This window comes from Cyanistes caeruleus, chromosome 23, assembly GCF_971803275.1.
Source record: "Cyanistes caeruleus chromosome 23, bCyaCae1.hap1.1, whole genome shotgun sequence".
NCBI lineage: Eukaryota > Metazoa > Chordata > Aves > Passeriformes > Paridae > Cyanistes > Cyanistes caeruleus.
In genome coordinates this window covers 368,402-386,391 of record NC_141723.1, presented here as the reverse complement: position 1 = coordinate 386,391, position 17,990 = coordinate 368,402, and the positions used below count along the sequence as shown (strand labels likewise).

Genomic DNA, 17,990 nt, shown 5'->3' with positions numbered 1-17,990 from the left:
ACTGAGCTCCAGCTGGCTTCCCGTCCCCGGCCCAGCCCATGCGGCCCGGGCAGGGGCTGGGCTGGGCCTGCCGCGGCTCCCGGCCGGGAGATGGGGCCTGCGGGGCTTGCCCCGGGCTCTGGCCGGGCCAGGCCGCTCCCTGGCTCGGCTGCACTTTTTGCTGCGACTGAATTCACCACAGACTGCCGAGGAAAGAAAGGAAAAAAAAAGCTCTTGAGCTGCAGCGGGCTGGGACAGTGACCACACTCTCCAGAGCAGCCATGAGGAATCTTCCATTGCAGACAGCTCCAGCCGCTGCTCCGGCAGAGATCACAGAACCATCTACAAAGCCCGGGCAAGATTTTAACTCTTTCAGTATCCAGATGAGACTTGCAGATCAATCCTTTTTTTCCAGAGAAAAAGAGAGTGATCAACATGTAAAGAGACTTTATAAACTATCAGAGACAGTAAAGAAAAGAATTAAGCTTCAGAAAAGGTAGAGAATAGGAGATGCTTTATAAGCTGAAATATTTTTCTGTTAAAGCTATGGAGGTAGACAATAATGTTCTGAAAAAACTCCTTTAATTCATGACAGAGTATATGGGGAGGAATAGAGTGTTCAGAGTTTAGATTTTGAGCAAAAGGTAGAGTAATTATGATACAGTGAGGTGTTGGAACAGAAGAGGAGAAGTAATAGTTGAAGATTTGGGGCCGCTTGAGGCAAAGAGAAAACTTCTGTTTTCCAGGGAAGCTCACAGAGACAGATGAAAAACTTTTGCCTTTGAATAACTCATCCTTAAAAATGACATCCCTAGACTCATTGACCCATAACACACCTCAGAGTGATGTGAAATGGGAGGAGAAAATCTGATGACAGATTACTGGGCAGCTGGCATCAGGAAAATAGAAAGCTGTAAGAGAAATAGTTTTCTAGTGAGAAACTCCATAGATTAGCAGAAGAAGACTTCTGTTTCTCTACAAAGACTGATGAAAAGACTCTAGCAGGAATTGGAACTGTTTAAACACCAAAGTTCCAAAGTTTTTTGTCTCTATGTTGTCATGTGAACAAGGGAATGGTGGGTAGTAGGGGATAAAAGGGTTTTCTGGAAGTTTATTCTGGTGTTCTTATTCTTGTAATTTTGTTAATAAACTTTCTTTATTCCTTTTAAGTTTTAAGCCTGTTTTGCTCTTGTTCTAATCCTTTTCTCACAGCAAAAAATAACTAAGTCTTCTAGGAATTTTTTAGTTACTGCTTTAAAACCACGACATTTATTTGGGGCATTGGCCGGGAAATACGAAATTAGCAAATCTAAACCACTACAGATATTTCTTCCAGCTTCAGGTGTTGAAGATGAACGAATTCCTCCCCCCAGATTCCTCTTGCTTTATTAGGTGATCTGGGTATGGGTAGCAAGGCCTAGCCTGGCTGGGGAGGTGATATTCCTCCCTCTGCCACCGAGATGTGCCCTTGCTCCATCTTCGCTGAATGGCAGCTGGATGGAGGGGGGAAATTCCCAAATTAAACCTCCCAGGATGTGTTTGCCTGGCTCCCAGGGACAATGTTGATGTCACGGTCCTGAGGACTGCCCAGCTTCCCTGCACCTCTCCCATATGGGTTGCTCTCCATGTGAGGTGTTTTAGGGGAGTATTTCCTTCCCTTCCCACTTATTTTTTTTTTTAACTGCTCCTCAGCTGTGAGTTATTTTTTATCCTGTTAAAATTTCCCACAGAGTTTGGCCACTTTGTGCTTCCTTTTAGGTGCTGTTATTTTCATCTTTAACCTTCACCACCTCTCCCTGAACCTCCCTCTCTGTTGCCTGTCACTGTTTTCTCATGTTCTGCCTCCTCTTTCTCTTCCTCTTCTTTTGTCTGGCTATACAAATTTCCTTTTCTGTCCCTTATTGATTGTCTTGCTATGTCCAAGCATGCTACAGTTCTGACATCCAGCTGGGACTGATGCAGCTGGAATCACATCAGGGTTGAGCCCTCCCTGCTTTTATTTAATTTTTATTTAATTCTATTTGTTTTTACCCAGTTGGAGTCTTGGATCTTTTCACAGGGGGTTAACAGAAACACTTCTGGGGGTTGTCTTTGCTTATGTTACCTTTCCTTGCCCAATTCTGCCCCAAAGCAGCTCCCTTTTCCTCCTGCTGTGCACCAATGCTGTTTACTCTCCACAGCTGCAGATATGCCATACTGGATTTATTCGTCTCCTTTTGCCATTTGGCAAACTCCTTCCTCAACCTCTTTGGTGGGAACAGGGCATTTGCAAGAAATAGATCACATTTTGGGCAGAGTCTGGTGGGTCCCTTGTCATCTCCCCAGGGCACTTTGGACTCCCCATCTTTCTCTATGTGGGGACTGAAGTGGCCCATGGAGAGGAATAAATTTGGGTGATGGTACCATGGAGCAGCTTCAGGTCTCTGCCCCTTCCCCTGTCCCAAGCTACTTCAGCATCACTGCAAATCTGGGTTGCACACAGTGGATGAGCACTCAGGCAACAAGCAGCACTGAGATGGGAGGATGCTGTGAGGGATCATTCTCTGGGTACCAGGAAGACTTAGGGAGGTGCCACCAGAAGGTGGCTCACTTAGAAATGGGAACATCTAAGTACAAAACCTTTTGCCTGCATTACACAGACAGTTTTGTGGGTGCAGGAGGTGGGGAAGGAAAACGAGACATCATCATTTTGGTTGGAAAATGCATCGATATTGCAGCAAGGGACCAGAAAAATATGTGTGTCTGGCCAGAGTGGCAGCTTGCTTTCTCATTTTCCTGCCTCTTAAAATTGCAGGCAGCCCATCCAGCTCCTCTCTCCAGATATGCAGCCACGTGGCAAATGACTCTTTCATCTGTCCCCTCTGCCAGCACAGGAAAATAAGGGAACTAATTTCCTGGCTCTGACACTGCATCATTTCCCCCATTTCTCTGAGCTGCTTGTTCTGAGCTCTCTCTGAGCATCGCCCCCACGGCACGCTCCAGCCTGCATCCCAAGCTGCATCCATGGAGACTGCAGGTATTGTCTAACCACACAGCATACTGAGATGATTTGCAATCATCTGTTTTCTTTGTCATTCCCAGCTTTGCATGTCGATGTGAAGAGACTGCCAGGGTGTTATTTGCTGCCAGATCTCCTGTGGATATGTTTAGGAGCTGCAGCTCTGCGTGAGATAAGCAGGGAGAAAATAGGCATCAGGAGGTGGAAAATTAGAGATGGACAGGACACAAAAGAGCTTTTTTGAGGCCTTAAAAATTCCTAGAATAGGAATTCTGATTTTTTTTATTTTTTTTTTTCAGGATTGATTTAATGGAAAGGCAGTAAGATTTAGAAAAGTTGCTGATCAGGACTGGTTTTTTTAAGCTGGATGTGCTGTGCTGACCAGAATTCCCACCTCCAGTGGTAGCCCAGTGTGAGGTGCCCCTGCCGAGGGAGGCAAAGATTTAGTTTTAGATAAGCATTGTTAAAGTGAGAGGCGTGGCTTTAAAGCCCAAGAAAAGTAAATTCCACCCTCTGCCTCAGGGGATGAAGAGTTACCCCACCCCGGAGCCTCGTGGGGTGGCAGCCCAGGGTGTTCTGATTGGGTTTGAGCCCTGGGGTTTCTCCCTTGCTGTGTTCCTATTAGACCCTGACCTTAAACTCCACCCTTCTTCTGTCCCATAAAACCCACCATCCTGCCTCTGTTCTGGGCTTGCTCTCTGTCTCTGGATTTAAGCTGAGTTTGTTCCTGTGTTGAATAAATGGTTTCCTGAGATTAACCAAGCAGAGGCCTGTCTCGTTGAAGTCCCTTGGCAGTCAGCAGAATCCATAACCTCCCTGGACTTGATCCTGCAGCGGCAGGACACAGCAGCCCAGTGCATTTGGATGGTGAGAGACTGAACTGGACACAGGTTTGAAGAATTTGCAGCCTTTACATGTTGTTTCAAGGCTGTCTAAGGAACAGTGCAGGTTTTAAGAGTGGCTGTGCTCTAGGAAGTTATAGATATAAGTTGGAGATTATGTCAGTTTTTGATGTGTCTTATCAAGAAATGATTGTTCAGGCCCACTTGGAAATGAGACATTCTGCTAGGGTTCTCCATACCTCCAGATCAGGGATGGCCTTTACTACAAAAAATACACCCAGACAGGTTGTTTCCTTAAAGTAAGATCCGCCCCCCTACACACCCCGTGATTTTGTTCTGCAAATATTTGAAGGTGCAAATTTCCTGGTAGCCAAGAAACACCGACATTACTCGGCAGAGCTTTGGGTGGAAACAAACTCCAGTTCGGAGTCAGGTTTAACTAAAGTTTTGTCTTTAGCTAAACTCAGCCTTTCTTATGTAACAGCAACTTCATCACTCATTTCTCTGCGGCGTTTTTTGGGGTCTCATTTGCATTTTTGGACATCCCTTGGGGTTTTTTCATGAACTTGTAGCAACTCCCAAGCCTAGTAATTCTTCATTTTTCCCGGGCCCTACATCTCAACAGTTGTTTTCCTTCCATTTATTCCTCAGCCTCAGTTTTGGGGTTAGTTTTCTGGTGGTAAATCCTTCTGTGTCACTGGAGCTGGGTGACTGTAAGCCCCTTGATTAATTCTGATTTATTCCAGGGTTTGTGGGACACAAAATGTCATCATACTCCTGGGATATTTGTGAAACAATTTAATAAAGAGACAAGAAATACTTGCAGCTTGGCTTTTGTCTCTGGAAAATTTGAATTATCCCACCTGAAAAACATAGAGGGTTTGGGCATCCAACCCCACCACTGATAAAAAAGAGGATGACTGTGGGATGCTCTCTCCTTTCCAGCATCACTTACCTCCCTGGGAGGTGAAAAAGGATGGATCAATTGAAAATTATTTATTATTTAAGAACTCATCTGTTTAAACAACATTGTGGGACCAGGAGAGGGAATAGGTTTGATGTCAATAAATAGTAATACAATAATAAAAGAAAAAGACAGGGTTGGCAGACAGCTCTTGTAAACCTCAAGTAATTTATAAATCAGGGTGGATATACTTAAAACATTAAAATCTACCTCTCTTACTCCAAATTCCTGGTGGCAGGTATAGCTGGTCTCAGTGCTGTAAGTAGCTGCAGTGGTCCCTAAAAGTGAGTAAAACCCAGGGCTGGAGTACATAAGGCCCTGTCAGAGCTTCCTTTACAAATAGCCATAATAACACTTCCCTCCCTCCCAAGAGTGTCATGAGGGTTAATTATTTAACATTCGTAAAGCACTTGCAGGACTGGAGATGAAAGTGGAAAGTATTATTAAGGATAGATTTGGTTTTATAGGAGGCCTGGTCAGAAAATTGCATTTGGAGTTGAAATATGGTTTGTGAGTGGGGATCCTAGGAGGCCCATCCATCAGACCTGGAAAGCATGGAAAATGGAAAATGAAGTGCTTTGAAGGAGTTAATCCAGTTAATAATTAATGCAGTGTTTTGGGGATGAGGGGTGCAGGCAGCTGGGAGTGGGAGGGTAATGCCCCACACAGCTCCCCTATATCCCATCCTGCATGAGGTGGGTAATGGAGAACTCTGATGGAAGGAAATGTAATTGTTGTACAAAATATGAGAAAATTAGGATATGGAGGGGGAAAGCCTTGAGATTTGCTGAGAATTCAGCAAATCATGGATTACTTTTGTGGGAGAAAACTGCAAATTAAAGCACCTGGTGGGCTCAGGAATGAGGGATTTCTGTGTCACCTTTCCCTTCCAGCTGGGGTTTGGGAGGCAGGGAGGAGGCAGGTGAGGCGGGTGCCATGGGCAGGGGAGGAGCACAGATCACCTGGGAGCAGGTGCAGCACCAGGATCACCAGGACAGGTAAGGCTCTGCTGGCAAGGGCTGGCACAGGATGGGGGCTGTGTTAGGAAGGAGCTGGCATAGGGAGGGGGGCGGTCACCCCACACCATGGGATCGGAAGGGACCCCCTGCCTGCCCCTTATGGACCCCTCATTTTGGCATTCAAACTCCATAGAGAGAAGGTAGGGGTCAGGGTGGGTGAACCACTGCTTCCCTTAGGAAAGCAAATTTGGGAGAGATTTAAGGATTTAAGTGTCCTCAGCCCACCGGGATGTCCCCCTGCTCTGAGGTCCCCGTGAAGGGCCTCATAGGGGATTGGCTGCTGTCCCTGCTGGGCTGGGAAGCAATGTGGCAGCCCAGCAAACTCGCAGTTACTTTTTTCAAGGAGGAAGTTGGAAAATAAACATGATATGTGGGGCCCAAAATAGGCAGCGAGGAGAGCGGGGCAGCCTGGGGGCAGCAGGGCCCCAAAAAAACCCTTACCACTGTGCAAGGAGCCCTTGCTGGCTCCCTGCTCCATTCCCAGTCAAATTAAATGCAAAACTTCTGCTTCACAGCCAAACCAAAATTGCTGCTGTGTGCACTGAACCAAGAATTCCCTCCCCACCTTCCTCTACCCACAGAAATGCCTAGAAAAGTCACTTCTAGTGCCTAAACCTCAGAGATTGGATTTGTAGAGTCCCAGAATGATTTGGATTGGAAAGTTCCTTAAAGTTCATTTTGTGCCACGTCCCTTGCTGTGAGCAGGGCCACCTTTGCTGCAGAGGAAGTTTTTTTTCCTTCTTTCTTCTGCTCTTCCTACCAGCTTATCATCAAAAAGCTACCAACCCCTAACCTTAGCAGTGCAGGGTGTGATGGCTGAGGCTCCAGGCTCTAGTGGAAGGGATGTTGGGGACCATAGCTCTGGGGTACCCAGGCACAAGCTGTGGTACTCAGCAGGCTTAGGGTTATGTGTTTTATGGATGTTTTGGGTATATATTGCAATGGAAATGGTTTTAATCCTTTGTCTTGGATAGTTTTCCTTGAGGGATGTTGAAGACACTCAGTGCTTAACCTGTGTCACATTCTGAAGCAGTTGGGACAGTTTGAGGACAAGCATTCATCTACTCTTTGGAAAATGCCCAGAGAAGTTGTGGAATCCAGCAAAGTTGTGGCTTTCCCACCCCTGGAAGAGTTCCAGGTCCAGGTTGGCTGGTACTTGGAGCAACCTGGTCTACTGGAAGGTGTCGCTGCCCATGGCAGGGGGTGGAACTGTATTATCTTGAAATTCCCTCCAACCCAAACTGTTCTGTGATTCTAGGATTCTATAAATACTGATTTTTGTGGCATTTTTGATGGTGATAGTGCTGGGTTTGAGTTTATTTTGGTTTGGTACCTGTGAGGGGTTACTGGAGTCAGGGCTGCCCCATCACCCATCATGGAGCAAGGGAGGCAATTCAGGGCACAGATGGCACCCATCCCTTTAGGAAGCACCTTAATCTCTTTACCATCATGTAGAGGTAAAGAAAAATGGCTTTCAAGATGGTGAAGTGCATTTCCTCCAACAGATAATTTTTAAAGTCAGACCTCACTGTCTTATTTGTCAACAAATAAACAAATGCAGGTTGCAAGAAAAGGAATGACAAAATGCCTGTTCTAAGACCCTGTAATTAGGCTTAGGTTAATTTATTTTATTTCTCAGCTTTCTTCACTGGGATGTAGCTTCTTGCTGCTTCCCTGTTGGCAGGGCTCAGAGCAAAGATAGGGATGGAGAATCCAAACCAGAGGCTTGGATTCTTAGCCTTCAAACGGAAGCAGAATAAGGAAGAGGAAGCAGAGCTATATAAGTTCTCCATCACTAGCTTTTATATTTCTCTTCCTCAGTGTCCCTTTCTGGGTGGCTCCATTGTGTCTATTAAATAGACTTCTAGTCCAGCATCCTGAATTTAAAGGTTTCATTCCTATTTGAACTTCCATGCTGAACTTTACTGTTTCAGAAGGATTCAGCTTGTGTTCTCTGCCTGCAGCCACTCCTACAATACCTGATGGTGCTTCAGATACTTCCTGGCAATTGAGCCTAATATTTTCCAATGATGAAGATAATTTTTTAACCTAAGTCCAAAGCCCTTAAGGATCCTTTAGAGGCAGAAATGTTGCTTTCTTGCTTTTGCAGCTGCAGCTGAGCTCACCAGTATGAGGAAGATGATTGCTCAGTGTCACTGTTAACACTCCCTGGTGCAGACACAAACAGAAGGAAAAGAGAACCTGATGATAATGGGATGGAATGGTTCAGAGTAGGGTTTTAGCCTGGCGTTAATGCATTAGGGATCCAGCTCCTGCAGGAGCTAATGGAAGTGCTGCTATGATTATTAGTGTCTCTGCAGACAAATAAGACAACGCTGGTAATGAGTGAGGCAGCACAGGATACAGGAGTTTATCACTGTCTGATGCCTCTCCTGATACCTTTTAGGTGTCTCCTGCCATCTCTCTGTCCTCAGAGACACCTCACCCCTGTGTCTGGACCACTGCCATCCACATCAGGTGCCAGATTTGGACTGTGGGGTTATGTTGTATTCAGGGAGACACACCGAGGATATGCAGAATAGGGAAGGGGCTTACTGAGGATGTTTTTTTGAGTGCAGCACCTCAATTGCTGTCAGTCTGTAGGTCTGGGTTTGATGTGCTCCTGCAGCTGCAGATTCAACCAAAGAGCCCTTCTGGAAGGCCAGAAATGGCTTCATTATTTCAGATAAACATTTCAGTGGCATTCCTCACCTAAGCCTGAGCTCAGCCTGGGTGGTTTTTTTGCAAGTCAATTTCTCCTCTTTGAGTCAACCTTTCCCTGGGAACCATCCCTGTCACCCACAGATGCTTTGAGAGCCAAGCACAGGTCCTATGGTGAGCAAGCCAGCTCTAGTGTGTCCAAACTGCCTGATTCACATGGGCTGAAGGGCAAAGTTAATTGTAGGGGTGGTGGCTGTCAGCTCTTCCCACTGGTGAACTTTATACTCTAATTTTCTAACTGGGGAAAATGGAAGTGATGCCCTGACTGAGACACTATCAATGGACTTAAACCACAAAAACCCCTCAGTAAAACCAAATGAGACATTTGGAATAGTAAAATGGCCCTGGTTTTGGCTAAAAAGAGAGTTTACGTCTGCTAGGGTAGAGTGAGAAGGAGGTGAAAGCCTAATTGGCTTCTCAGGCTCCTTACCATCCTCCAGATGCCTCCCCAGGTTGTTGGTGCAATAGCTATAAACCAAGAAAAAACCAGCTCCTCTGGGAGGTGATAAGAGCAGATGAAACAGTAAATCATTAAGCAGACACAGCGTAGGGCACTATAATAAACGGGGCAAAGAGCAGGAATGACAAGCCAGCAAGGACATTCCTGCCAAACGTGGCTGGGTGATGAGGGAAGGGACAAAGTCATGTTCGGCAGGGATGCCCTGGGATGGTGGCTGTGGCCACTAACACCAGCACCCACTGAACCTTCAGCTTGTTTTACTTCCTGCTGATTGCAAGCGTGTCTCAGTTCCTTTGGAGCTACAGGGATAAACAAGAACTGTTTGCCTCAGGGCACAAACATAACTGTAGTTGGTTTTTTCCTCTGTGCTTACCCACTGCATGTTTTTAGAGGAGGAAGAGAAGCAGGAGAAATAGTTTTGCTGGTCACATGTACCAGCTGAGCCATGTGCTCCCTGCTATCAGGCATGAATGGAGACCAGCAACCCCAAGAGTCCCCATCGCCCCCTGAGCTCAGCCCAGATCACATAAGCACTGTAAGGTGGCTGTGCATACCCCATTTAGCTGATCTTTTAATTGTGATTGATCAGTGTATCCTTCAGGTCATCCCAGTTTGACTGCATCAATCTCAGGTGGAAAACCATCAGGCCCCACTTTATATCAGCCTTTAATATGTAACTGCAAGAGCTACATCAGTCATATATTTGACTGTATGTTGCTGTGGTCATGTTATAATTATAGCATTAATACAGCATAATATGGCTGTAATCCTTCTTGTTGTGGTACTCTGGGATGGGTTTGGGTCTGCTTCCAGTTATTACCTTGATATTTTATCTTTTTTCCTTGTACCTAATCTAAATTTCCCCTCTTTCAGTTTAAAGCCATTAGCTTCATTTCATGTATATGATGAGATTCTCTACTCACCCAGAAAATATAGATTTTTTAGCCCTCTCCATGGCTTGGGAATGTTGCTCCCTTAATCACAGGGAAACAAGTGGATGCTCCCATTCCCCAATTGCCCCTTTCAAAGGACTGCAGAGATGATTGTATTAACCCACTGGAGTGTGCCAGCCCTGCTGGTAAGCAGCATCTTGCTTTGATTTTCTGTTTAATTACCCAATGCACTCTTTGTCAAAAAATCTTTCCTTTTAAGTCATGAGACAAGGCAGAATCCTGCAGTGCTAATAGTGACCTGCAAAGCTGCCAGCTCATACCCCATGCACAGCTTTTCTATTCTTGGATTAAATCCCCCCAAAATTCATCTTCATGAACCCACCGGGATATCTCAGAGGTGGAAACCAGCCTGGTGGCACTGCAGGTGGCAACAGCACATGGCCCCATGTGCTGCCATGTGTGGCTGCATGTATCAGGGTGATGTTTTCATGTGGAGCCAGTGTTTGCTTAGCTCGAGCTGTTGGATTAGCCGTTTGGTTAAACCAGCTCAGATGAGGCAGGTTGGTTGCAGGGATTTAGTTTTAACCCAGTGGATTTTCCTGCTCGGGGGCAGACTCCTCTGGGAGATGGTATCTGCATCAGCCATGGACTTCAAGGGATGAAACAAGGTGTCCCTGACACAAACCAACCTGAAATCAGATATTAATAAAGCCAAAGAAACAGCTCCCTTAGTCCAAGGCTGACAGCAGCAAGTCATGTTTAACCCCACACACAAATTATCACTTGTGCAACAGCAGAATAAGAACTTTTTTTTGGTTTATATTTTCAGCAAGTGGGGACTGAAGCCTGAAATGCTGCTGGGGAAGGCAGTTTCAGGATAATTGGGATGTCTGGGATAGGGATGTCAGATCCAGCTCCAAACCATGCAACTCCTGCAATGTGGAGGGACAGCATCCACTCCACAAGGGAGACAGTTTCCACCCAGTGTTAAGTGTGGATTGGCACAGAGAAGTTACTAAACAGAGAAGGAAATCCTGGGCACCAGCAGCACAGCCTTTGTTATCAATTAAAACATTCCTAATTGCCCAGCCTGACATCACCTCACACCAAGGCAGCCCTCAAACATACAGTTGAAGCCACATGAAAGATCTGGTAAGCTCTCAACCTAATTAAGAAAACAGCAAACAGGAGCTGGCTGGGTTTAATTGCTGTTATTCTCCCAGGGAATGGGTCCCCCAGCATCCTGCAATCCATGCGTGTGCACTCTGGCACAGAGGCTCCAGCAGCTTGATGCAAATCCTGGTTTAGGGATGCTCAGGAGAGGGAAAAAGGAGTGTGAGCAGGTCAGAATGCAGGAAATTACTTGATTTGCCCAAACCCACAATGTTTTGTTTCCAGCAGCTTTTGGGGTATTTTTGAAGGTAGATCTTTAACAAAATGCTTTGGTTTATAGAATACATGCAGGGTATTTTTCACCTCTTCCATGGCCTGAAATAATTCCAGAGATTTTAAAAAATTTTGGACTTTGCACACCACTTCTGTGGCTGTTCATGGAGCTAAAGAAACACTCTGCTTTTTACTCCTAGACATTCCTGTTTTCCTTGTGTATTCTCTCTCCTATCTGGTCCTGAAAAGCCTGCTGTGTCCTGGTCAGCAGCAGATCCTTATGCTCATACTTGCAGAAGAGCAATTAAAGCAGGACCTCCTGCTGAGAGGGATCCTTGGAATTAAAGGTTCAGGCTGGGCTGTGTCAGACATTGAAGCAGATTTAGGGTCTTTTTTAAACAACTGTGTCTTTGGCATTTCCAAGTCTTGGGGCAAGGACCTCAGAGAGGTCCCAGGGGTTCCCAGTGCTCCTTCCTATTCCCATGTGCTTGGGCAAGCCTACTCCAGTCCTCCCTGAAAGGCAAATCCTATTTTTTCCTAGTGTTATGTCAAATAACTTGTGTAAACTGAATAATGACATTATTTTTCTTTGTCTTGTATTCAGAGGTTGACAGGATGGCGAATTTTAAGGGTCACGCACTTCCAGGCAGCTTCTTCCTGCTCTTTGGGCTCTGGTGGTCTGTGAAATACCCACTACAGTATCTCAGCCAGAAAGTAAATAAGAAATCCCACAGGACTTATTGTTTCCAGCGTGTGGATGCCATTGAAGGGGGAATCAAAATCCTCTTTTCTCTAATAGGTAAGGGTTATATTTCACTTGCTATGCCAGTATTCATCTAGCCTGTGGTGATGACTGTATGGAAGCCCTGACTCCGGAGAAACTGGTCTAGATGTGGAAGAATCAGAGAATCTTTGGATTCTCTGCTGGAAAAGACCTCTTAGATCATTAAGTCCAACCACTGACCACTGCCAGGTCCACCATTAAACCGTAAACTTGAACACCACATCTACATTTTTTGAACACTTCCAAGTACTGTGAGTCCAGCACTCGCCTGGGCAGCCTGGATGCATCCTTGATATCCATCTTGACTTGGTCAGTCTGAAATTTGGTCAAACTGAAATAGTTTGATGTGGAAAGGCAAGTCTCACACCCCTTCCCAAAGCTGAGCTGCCATTAAACACAGGCCTGATTTTTCCATCTAGTCTTTTCTCCCTGATGCAAACTCACCAGCTCCTGCTTCAGAACCCCCAGCAGCTAGGAGTAGTCTCAAGCAGTGCAAATAAACCCCCAGAAACTCCATGCTCTTGGGTGGCCTACAGGGATGCTGGCGGAGCAGTTCGTCCCCGATGGGCCCCACTTATACCTGTACAGCGGGGAGAAGCGCGACTGGGTGAAGCTGATGAACTGGCAGCACACCACCATGTACCTCTTCTACGGCCTCTCCGGGGTGGTAGATGTCCTCACCTACATCTCCGAGGTGGTGCCGCGGGGTCTGGATCGCCTTATGTTGGCCGTGGCCGTGTTTGTTGAAGGTTGGTAGAAGGTGGTGCTTAATTCAGGGAGGGATATTGGGGACCGAGTCAGAGAAGGACTAAAATTTACCTGGCTGAGATATGGCTCCATACGCCTCTGGAGAAAGGACACATTGTAGGGGATATTTTGTTGCAGGCTGGAATAGAATGAGATGGGAAATGCACTCACGGATAGGTTCTTGCAGTGGAATTTCTGGGATTTGGGTTTGGGATTTCTGGGGCTACTGTGGTGCAAAGCAGCAGAATGAGATTCTTTGTTATGATAAATGGCTGGTGGACTCTGCATTCCTCTGCCATCCACAGGCTGTTCTTCCACCCCATGTTCCCCCTGAGAGCCATTAATTGCACTGCAGGCATCATTAGCCTGATCTACTTGTGTGAGCACGTGGCAATTTGAAGTGATTTATTTCAGCTTCAGCATATCCTGAATATCATTCTGTCCTCAGGCTGCCTTGCAAGTCACCAGCCAGGATTCCAGACCCCTCTTGGATCATAGAATCATATAAAGACTTGGCTTGGAAAGAAGCTTAAAGATCATCTAGTTCCAACACTCTCCCATGAGAAAATAAGGTCTTGTTTATATAGAACCCTCAATGAAGGCACAGCTTCTGTTACTTTTCCTTTCCCAATCACAGCAGTTTCTGAGGCAGCAGCAGCAGGAGCAGCTCCAGATGCATAGTTTGGCATGTAAGACCAAAAAAACATTTACAGCTCCCCCCAAAAAATGGTGAAGTTTAGCAATAAAAAAGGACACAGCAGAAGCCTGGCTAGAAAGAAAGGGTCATTTGAGGAGGTGATGGCACACATGTGGGAAGGCAACTACCCTGTCCTTGGTCACTGTATTGCTCAGATCCTCCTGCCCCAAGGTTGGGCATCTCATCCTTCCAGGATGCTGGGATGCCAGGAGGCCTAGGGGATGGTGCTATGTGGAGTTCCTTTTTTTCCATGATGGCCTGTCTCAGTTTGCCATCCAGGCAGGTGATTTACTCAACTCGGTGGCCATGGCTGCTGTTGTTAATGCTGCTCTAAGCAGGACTCGTGTTTTGGCAGGTTGTCTCTTCTATTACCATGTTCTTAACCGCCCCATGTTGGATCAGCACATCCACTCCCTACTGCTCATCACCATCTTCATCGGGGCTGGCAGCATCCTGCTGGAGGTTTTCCTGCGTGACAACATTGTCCTGGAGATGTTCCGAGCCAGCATCACCATTGTCCAGGGAACCTGGTTCTGGCAGGTCCGTTCTGCCTTCTCAGAACAATGAAGCAAAAGGAAAAGAGGGGAACAAGTTGTACATCATGTATCAATCACACATCTCCCAAGGATTATTTTTCCAGGCTCACTTCATAAATAGCTCATAACCCAGAATGAAAATTTACTTATCACATGTCATCTCTGATGGGTGCTCCTGCTGCAAGAGCTGCTTGTTTTGGCTTATTGCTTCTCCAAGGGGAAGAGCAAAAGCAAGTGAGCAACATTTTGCAGTACCTAAGGAACAAGTACTAATTGCTTATTGTGCCTAATGCTCCCTGCAGCCCTCCCTCTGGTTTAGTGGAAAGATACAAACCCCACCAGCTACAAAACAGCTGAGTTAACATACAGCCAGCTGCTTGCTTTGGTAGGAGTTGGAAAAGCAAAGAAATCAGTTGGAGATAATTCCTCTCAAAACTAAGCTGTCAAAAAACTTGCCAAACAAGCAAAGAAACAAAACCAAACCAACCAACCAAAAACAAGCAAAAACCTAACCAAAATAACCACTCCAAAACCAAACCATGTTCTCTTTTTCAAGGCTGCGCTAGCTCAAACCAGCCTTTCTTCAGAGGTAGAAAACTGAGCTGAGCTAGTAAAATACTAAATCTGGAATATTAAAAGGATGGCTTGGAATTTGGAATGCTGAAGGACAATTGTGTCTGAATATTGAGCAGAAAAAATCTGGGCACAGATTGGCTTTGTGTGGCCTGTCATTGCAAGGACGGAGTTCACTCTTTCAGCAAAAACCTCTATCCTGGTCAGGGCTCAATTCTGAAGAAATTTCTCAATTTCTTCAGTCACCACATGAATAAAGGTAACTCTCTGTGAGAGTGATGAGGCTCTGGCACAGGTTGTTTCCAACTCTAACTGTTCTGGGATTTTAGCATTTTTTTCCCAACATAATTGTTCTATCAACTTCTTGTTCCACCCAGATCGGTGTTGTGCTGTTCCAGCCATGGGGAGGTCCAGTGTGGGATGAGAATGACCACAGCAACATCATGTTCCTCACGATGTGCTTCTTCTGGCACTGGGCAGCTGCTGTGACCATCCTGGCTGTGAATTACACCCTCACTTACTGGTATGGCTGGGACAGGACCTGGGGCAGGCCTGCTGGGATGTCTGTAGTGAGACAGATGTAACTCAGCCCTTCCTGCAGTACAGAATCACAGCCAAATAAGCAGTCCCATACTACTGCAGGTTTTAGGGCATGGTATTTGTTGAGTGCACAGAATGTAGAACAGTGTCAGTGAGACACACAGGCATTAAACAGGGAGAAGTCAAACAACTGAGTCCCTAGTGGTACTCCTGGAAGTCACACTGCTTATGTTCCTGTACACTGAGTACTGAAGTCAAACTTTATTTTGATAGAGACATCAAAGCATTACCAGGACCCCCTGACACTTCATCCCCTGCCTTGGAAGGACTTCAAAGTGGTTGAAGGTCACTGTATTCTTGGAGGTACAAAAACTAAAATATTACCAGCCCCCAGTTTGGCTTTTTCAAGGGGATGGGAAAATTATCCCACTTTAAGGGATGTTCTGAGGGATGCTGTATGAGCTACAGAACAGATAGTTCAGTCCATACCATCAAATAGACTTTATACAGAACAAAAACCACTGAATCCCCCATCAATAGCATTTTAGGATGTCTAGAATGAGGGTTCTGGTGAGTGGCATTAGGTTGAGGATTTTTCTAATAATGATTTATTGTTCCTGTGCTACAGCTGTCTCCAGAGGTTCCGGAGGGGCACTGGAGAGCCCTACATCAGCCTGGGGGTCCGGCAGCAGAAGTGTGACAGCAGCTCCCAAGCTGCCTTCTTGAATGGCTCTGATGAAGACTGAAGAGGGTGAAAACTCCTGCTACAAATACATGAACAGTTGTTTTTCTGGAAGAAACCAATATAATGAAATATTTTTGTTTTGGAAGAGTGAGAGGTGCCCCCATGGTGCTGCTGGGAAGAACGCTGAGCACACAGGGGTGTCTGCCCTCCATCCATACCTGAATATCTCTGGCTCAGACTTGGGCACAGCTTGAAGTGATTTCTAGCAACAAAACAAAGCATAGAAATTCAACATGACAAGATTTCTTCATTCTATGGGCTCCTCCATGTGTTCTCATAGGGAGGGAGGGCATCCTTTGGCCGGCTGACTTTTCCAAGAGCCTGGAGGCTTTGACCTGCCATGATTGAAGTCAGAGAAATTTCCAGGCTGAGGTCATGCACCTCTGGTGCAAGGCAAGGAGGACAAATAAGAGAGTTTTGAATGTGAGATTATGGCAATTTTTGCAACACCAGGGCTAGATTACAAACAATACAAATCTTATTACTGAAGCTTTGAACTAAAAAGGGGTTTTGTTAATCATTTTCATGTTCACTTAAAGGCTAAGAGAGTAAATAAATGTGAAATTAAAATCCTCACTGAACTGATCGCCTTAAATTTAAGACTGATAAATTATAGAGTGTATAATAATAGCTTAGAAAAATCCATCCCTCAGACCTGCAAAGCCTGAAGAACTGCAAGATATACAACTATGCAGCAGGGATTCATGAAATGTCCCAGTTTTCCATTGAAAATAAACCCCCTCAGCTTGGAAAGCAAGAGGAAATAGGCACATGGTTTGTTTTTAGGCTGCCTTTACTAGCTAATTTCTTGCAAAAAGTGACTGGAAATATCACCTCCTATACAGGAGTAAAATATGCCAGTAGTATGGGGATTTAAAAAAAAAAAAGTATATACACATCTGTATATATAAATAAATAAAATAACCACCAGCACAAGGTAAATTGCAGTTGTTCATGTTGCAGACCCCGGGGCTGGAAGGATGCTCTGCACTGAGATCTTCTCCCTAGTGGGGGATGGACGGCAGAAGATTTTTATGCTCATGTTCATGACTGCACAGAAAAGCAGCTCCTGGCAGGTCCAAGGGAAGGCAAAGCTCATCCTTTAACCCTTTTCCCCTTGTGCAAAGAGCCTGTCACAGACTATAGAGACTGCAGCCTAGATTTTATTGCTTATTAACAGTGCTATAAAGAGTAGCTTTCCTTGAATGCCAGTTTTCCTGTGTATCTACTGCTATGCTGGTTTATTTTGCAGGGCTGGATACTGGGAGGTGCAAACAGACTGAGCATGATGAGAATGAATCAGCAGAGATGCATCTCTGTAAATCCATCTCGTAAACTCATGACTGGGTCTCATGAGTTGTAACCACTGAACACGAGGAGTATTTTGTAGATATCATCTTTTCTGCCAAGGCAGAATAATTTTTCCAAACATCACAAATTCCTCTGGCTGCTGTGGGAAGACACAACCTATTCAGATTAGCAGATGCCACCTGCTAATGGCAGATACCCCCCGCCCCACCAAGAAGAAGGGGACAAACCGAGTTAAGGGGAGTGCTGCAGGACAATGATGGGTTCACTGAATAGCAAAAAAGGCCTTGTGTGATGCTCTGAATGATTTCTGGTCTTTTGTGAATTATTTTCTTTTAGGAAACAGCCCAAGCATCACTATTCCCATTAAACAGCCAGGGGAGGGCAGCAGCTGCAGTTGGACTAGGAACAGATCCAAGCTGGATGCAGTCATCTTCCTCCTTCCCACCCTCGAAAGCCAGAGGTTTTTTCCATTCCAGGGCATACAAACGAAAGCTGACTTTGGTTTTTAAAAGCACTCCCTGCTTTTGGAAGTGGGATAGGGTTTATTTAATTCTTCACAGCTCTTAATCAAGTTGCTCTCTCCTTTCCCCTCTCCTTTCTTTGGCTCCTGTCACTGTATGGCGACAAAATACCTTCTCCCTCCACAGCATCCAGTGTCTGGAATAGTTTCTGTTTGCCTCATTAAGTCCCTGCTCCCACAAACATCCCAGGACTGTCAGCAAAGCACTCACTAATTTGTTTTCCAGCTCTGAAGCACATTCTTTTCCAAGGTATGAAGGTCAACGAAAGAGGAGA

General features: G+C 45.6%; 1 protein-coding gene across 3 annotated transcripts; it reads left to right on the top strand.

The window, feature by feature from the left end:
- Positions 1–2,969: 2,969 nt before the first annotated feature.
- On the top strand, positions 2,970–16,465 carry LOC111939392 (transmembrane protein 45B). 3 transcript variants are annotated; one of them, XM_023941584.2, is made up of 6 exons: positions 2,970–2,995; positions 11,867–12,061; positions 12,583–12,795; positions 13,846–14,030; positions 14,977–15,122; positions 15,768–16,465. In XM_023941584.2, exons 1-6 carry the CDS (start codon positions 2,983–2,985, stop codon positions 15,883–15,885), a joined length of 870 nt encoding a protein of 289 aa, XP_023797352.1. In that variant the 5' UTR covers positions 2,970–2,982; the 3' UTR covers positions 15,886–16,465. The 3 variants fall into 3 exon arrangements, with proteins under 3 accessions (XP_023797352.1, XP_086717225.1, XP_023797353.1); XM_086861099.1 differs by lacking the exon at positions 2,970–2,995 and adding an exon at positions 3,665–3,867; XM_023941585.2 differs by lacking the exon at positions 2,970–2,995 and adding an exon at positions 5,692–5,781.
- Positions 16,466–17,990: the final 1,525 nt, after the last annotated feature.